Source organism: Odontomachus brunneus, unplaced genomic scaffold, assembly GCF_010583005.1.
Source record: "Odontomachus brunneus isolate Ranch 3 - 2012 unplaced genomic scaffold, Obru_v1 Obru_scaffold_154, whole genome shotgun sequence".
NCBI lineage: Eukaryota > Metazoa > Arthropoda > Insecta > Hymenoptera > Formicidae > Odontomachus > Odontomachus brunneus.
Genome location: NW_022639604.1, coordinates 510263 through 515342, shown reverse-complemented (window position 1 = coordinate 515342; position 5080 = coordinate 510263). Strand labels below are relative to the sequence as shown.

Genomic DNA, 5080 nt, shown 5'->3' with positions numbered 1-5080 from the left:
TATATATATATTTTTTTTTTTTTATATATATATATATATATATATATATATATATATATATATATATGTACTTATATATATTTTTTTTTTATATTTTATATATACAAGGTCCCGCCACTACCGCATTATCTTTTAAGAGCGGATTCCTGAGATAATATGAATAAAAAATCCTAATGCAAAAATGGCGAGGCTATGATACTTTTCAAATTATAAACGATTAAAATTGACCAATTTTACTGGCTAAAGTACGCGCGCTCAGGTACGGTATAACACACAATGGTACAGGTGCATGCACATGTCGTCCCTTTTCCAAATATTGATACGGAAGTTCCATACATACAACAACGTATGTAATAATAATCTGTCTTTTCTATCATTTAAATAAACATATCGCAAATAATAACAATGTCGTCAAAATGTTATGAATAAAATATCACAATACATTTATGAGAATCAATAAACTGTCATACATTTAACATTTCTTTCAGAAATTTACAACTAATTTCATATCTTATGCAAATTTTCAGTTATGTGCATGCACCTGTACCATTGTGTGTTGTACCTGAGCGCGCGTACTTTAGTCAATATTATTGGTCAACTTTAATCGTTTATAATTTTAAAAGTATTATAGCCTCGATATTTTTGCATTAGGATTTTTTTCTTTAAATTACCTTAAGAATTCGTCGTTAAGAGATAATGCGGTAGTGGCGGGACACCCTGTATATATAATTTTATATTTATAGAAAAGTTTTGTCTCTCTCTCTCTCTCTCTCTCTCTCTCTCTCTCTCTCTTTTCCTCCTCTCTCCTTGACTTTTACGTTGTGAGTCAAGAATAAAAAAAGAAAAAATTCAGGGCGAGTCCCATCATCAAAACGCAGCATTAGCAAATAGGAGCTCGCGCTTTTGAATTTACAATCTTGGTTTAATCAATCATATCTAATAACGTGTGCGTTATTTATGTAGCCAACCACATACACACACATGCTCTCTCCCCGTTCATATTAGATTTCCTATCTAATTTGGGAATATTGAATATTCGATCATTCCAGCACGGATATTACGTTGCACGCATCGCCGCGGGCACGTTATTTCGAATTGTACGGATCCCCACTAATACCAATACCGACTTCGAGATACATTTATCAAAATTCTAAAGCTGTCGCGATAATCCGCGCAGCACCCCGCGGCCGATTTCGAATATTATAATTTATGATGACGCGCGGAATTGCCGTTATCGCGTATTTTCCGCGAAAACGATGGCGCTTAGATGTCGCGCGAACGGGTTATATCTTTAATTTTGTACCAATTCTTCTGTCTATTTTCTTCTCTAGGTCAGTTTCTTTTCGCTGAACTAGTGTACAACACTTACGAAACTTAAGGACGTTGTAAGGTGCAGTGTATTTTTAGTAGCGTACCAAGGGAACTACTTATAGACTTATTATTCACAGAACAAAATTATGTTCTGTACATTTATTTTATTATCTAAATAATAAATGTTAAAGCTCTTATTTACTTACACTGCCGAACTCTTAATTGATGACATTAGAAGCGAGGAAATGCATAACATTTCTGCAAGAAACATTAAAATAAAAAGATATATCCAATTAAGCACACCTCTGAATTACTTTCTAAACACTTTCTCTTTATTTTGATAATTAATAAATAACCGTAAAATTAACGTGACATGTCACGTCATCCTTTTTTAACTTTATCATATTCATCATTATTTCCTCATATTAATTTTAAGTTAATTTTAAGTTAATTTTAAGTTAATTTTAGGTTATTTATTGATTGTTACAAGAAGAAAAGCGTTCAGAGTATTTTAAAAAATATGTTTAATCGATTGCAAGTGTTATTTTCTGGACTCATCCTTTTATTTCAACGTTAACTTTGAGCGTACATTTCCTTGGTCTTTTAATGTCATAAATTAAGGTAGCCGCGACGAGCAGCCAGGAGTCTTAATTTGAGATAAAATTATATATAAGATGAGTATATCGAATGTCTGACTGCACAATATACTTATTTCGTGTAAATTAAGTCAAACTGAATAAAAAATTCCTCTACTATTTTGTAAACAAAGACTTAAAATATTTAATTATTAATTAAAGAAGATGTTTTTTAATTAATGTGTGATACCGTGAGTGTCTTTACAATTCAGTTGACCTAATAGAGATGTACAGATAATAGACAGAAGTATATAGATGTTTAAATATACGTATATGTGTCGTATATGACAAATACATATATCTATATATGTATATGTATCTGTATCTTGAGTATTACTATAAGTTATGTACTTTCAAAAATGTACTGATTGTGTACTAATATGTATATGTATTTTGAGTATTACTATAAGTTATGTACTTTCAAAATAAATAAAGCTGTTATTTTCAGATAAAACAGTCAATAATTCTATAAGTTGTGAATAAAGTACATTTTTATTTAACATTTTAACTTTAACATTTATTATTTAGATAATAAAATAAATGTACAGAACATAATTTTGTTCTATGAATGTACATCTTTAATGTCATAGTAGTTTTTCAATAAAACTTCTATTTTAGTTTACAAGAAATTAAAAATAACGTGCTAACTCTAATAAACACGTATAAAAAATGTCGACTTCAATTTTAAATCAATCTCTCTCTCTCTCTCTCTCTCTCTCTCTCTCTCTCTCTCCCTCTCTCTCTCTCAATTACAGAATAAAGTCTTTTTCTAATTAATATCAGTAGTTAGATAATATTTCAATTTATATGTATTACGATGCCTATGTATTTCAATGAATTTTTTCTTAACAAACTCATTTTGTTTTACAGCATTTTTAAAAAGGAACAGGTATACAGTTGAGGCCTGGTGAGAAAAGAGCAGAAGAGAACTAGTGCAAACTAGTGCAGGGAGTGTAACGAAAAAGAACAGACTATCTTTTTCTTTTTCTCCACTCGAAAAATATAAGGACTGTTTTTCTCAGTTGAACTAGTGCTACGCTGGAACTTTGTTGCTCGTCACCTCAACGCTTCGTTATATATTTGTTTCGTCCTCTAACTGCAAAAAGTGCAACCTAGTTCGACTAAAAAGGGCGGACCTATTGGTTCGATGAAGACGTATCGTCATAGCAACCAAACAAACAAGCTGGCGTACTCAAAGCACACATCGAATTTGTCACGCGACTGACGCCGTGCCGAAGGGGTGGCCGTGTCTGCGTGGGTTCGGTATTTTTTTTATTGCTTTGTCAAAATTACGCTCTAGAAATGCTCCCGTCGCCGATAATACACTGCGATTTACCGAAAACGAGGAGGTATCCCTTTGACGTGCCCGGTACTGCAAATATATCCTACGGGCACAAGTTAGCAGGACACGCGGATCGGCGGGTCGCAAAGCACCATGTAAATTCAGGTAGATCCATCCTTGAGTGCGCCGAAGAGCAACCGGAGGACAAGAGGGACTACGAGCAGGTTCTCAAGATTGTCGAGTTCGAGAAGGAGACTGATCGGAAGATCAAGAGCAAAATTCTCCGCCAACGAGCCCAACAAGGTATTAACGAAGAGCGCTGATGATTACACGATTCCGGCTTTCACATCCGCGTTTCTGGCTCTCGCGTTCTCGTTTCTTTGAGATACTTTGGTGTAACCGAGAGGTGAGTGTGTGAGAAAAGGAAGTAATTGAAACGGACAATGGGCGCTTCATTATTACATTCGTAATTTTCACTTGTTAATTTTGTTAGTGTGAAGCGGATTTCAGCAGGTAATTCTGGGTAATGATCGATACTGATTGATCGATAATTGCGATTAATTAACGTTAATTATAGATCGAAGAGTCTTTGTTGTCTACTAATGAATCTTTTCACTCTAGAATACGTTTTTGATGATTGAGAGTACACCAGTTTTAAATAATTATTTATTTAAAAAACTTTATTTAATAATATAAATTATAACTTACTGTTGTTCAGGCAACGATGTTAGTAATAATTTACTTTACAATTTAACGTGAAACAAATGGTGGATTTGGAACTCTTCTAAGACAAACATATCCTTAATCATAATAACGAAAGGATTAATTAATATGTTATCGCGCGTAATTACACCTGCAATCCCAATTTATTAATTTGCCTAATGTAAAGAAATATAGTTGGCTTTAACAGAAGTGGTTCTGTACAGTTAATTATTCAACGTTACATAACACTAATCGTGTACCTAAAATCAAATAGGTTTTTCAGTTTTTGTAATATACGCGGTGAATCTACCTTTCACGTCAACCGACCCTGAATCCTAATTTTTAATATTAATATTAATTAACACCCCTTCCTTTTAATTACCATCAGAGAGAAAGAGATTACGCATTTTTTATTTCAAATTATATTCGCTCCAACATCGGCGTTCTGCTCTTACTTGCCTAATAATATGTTTAAATGTAAAAAGAAGTTTCACAGAAACGGCTGCTGTTAACAGTTCCGCTGTTATTTTGTTTTTTGTTTTCTAATTTACACAACATGTTCATTAATATGTAGGAGAAACCGTGGCTAGATGCTTTATATTTTAGAATTTCGAATACAACTTTTCAGGCAAGTAGTGTTGTGACTGACCGTATAAACATGATGGAGGCAAACTTCTTTTATGTATTAATGTTTGCCACGATTTTGTTAACTATACATTTTGTTTTGTAATAATATGCGAACATAAAGCAATAGAGCCATTTTTTCCTGGTACTGGGTTCAGTTGTCCAATAGCGCAAAGTAAAGAAGACTACATATAAAATATATATCTTAGCAGTTCCACAATCTGCACGAGAAGTATCCATAGTTTTCCTGTCAATCTTTAATTGCGGGCCAACTTTACCTTGTCCGTCCATATGCTCTATTTCGATCATTTTATGTATGAAAATTGTATTTATCATCAAAAACACTATATCATATATTAGGACCTTAACTTAGTTTCCGCCCGCAAATGTTAGATGGCAATGCAAACAGTTCTAGTAGTCATTACTAACGAAACAGGTAGTTTGTGATTAATTTCGACATTTCTCGATAACATTCAGTCAGCATACACAATTATTTTCCTAAACAACAATTTCTTTTGCTTTGTGA

General features: G+C 33.0%; 1 protein-coding gene across 1 annotated transcript in view; it reads left to right on the top strand.

Moving 5' to 3' along the window:
• Positions 1-2902: 2902 nt before the first annotated feature.
• The window catches only part of LOC116850753 (trichohyalin-like), a 4700-nt gene continuing 2522 nt past the window's right edge, over positions 2903-5080 (top strand). The window contains exon 1 of the mRNA XM_032829390.1: positions 2903-3531. Coding sequence (XP_032685281.1) covers positions 3249-3531 — 283 coding nt within the window. The 5' untranslated portion in view covers positions 2903-3248. The remainder of the gene's footprint in view (positions 3532-5080) is intronic.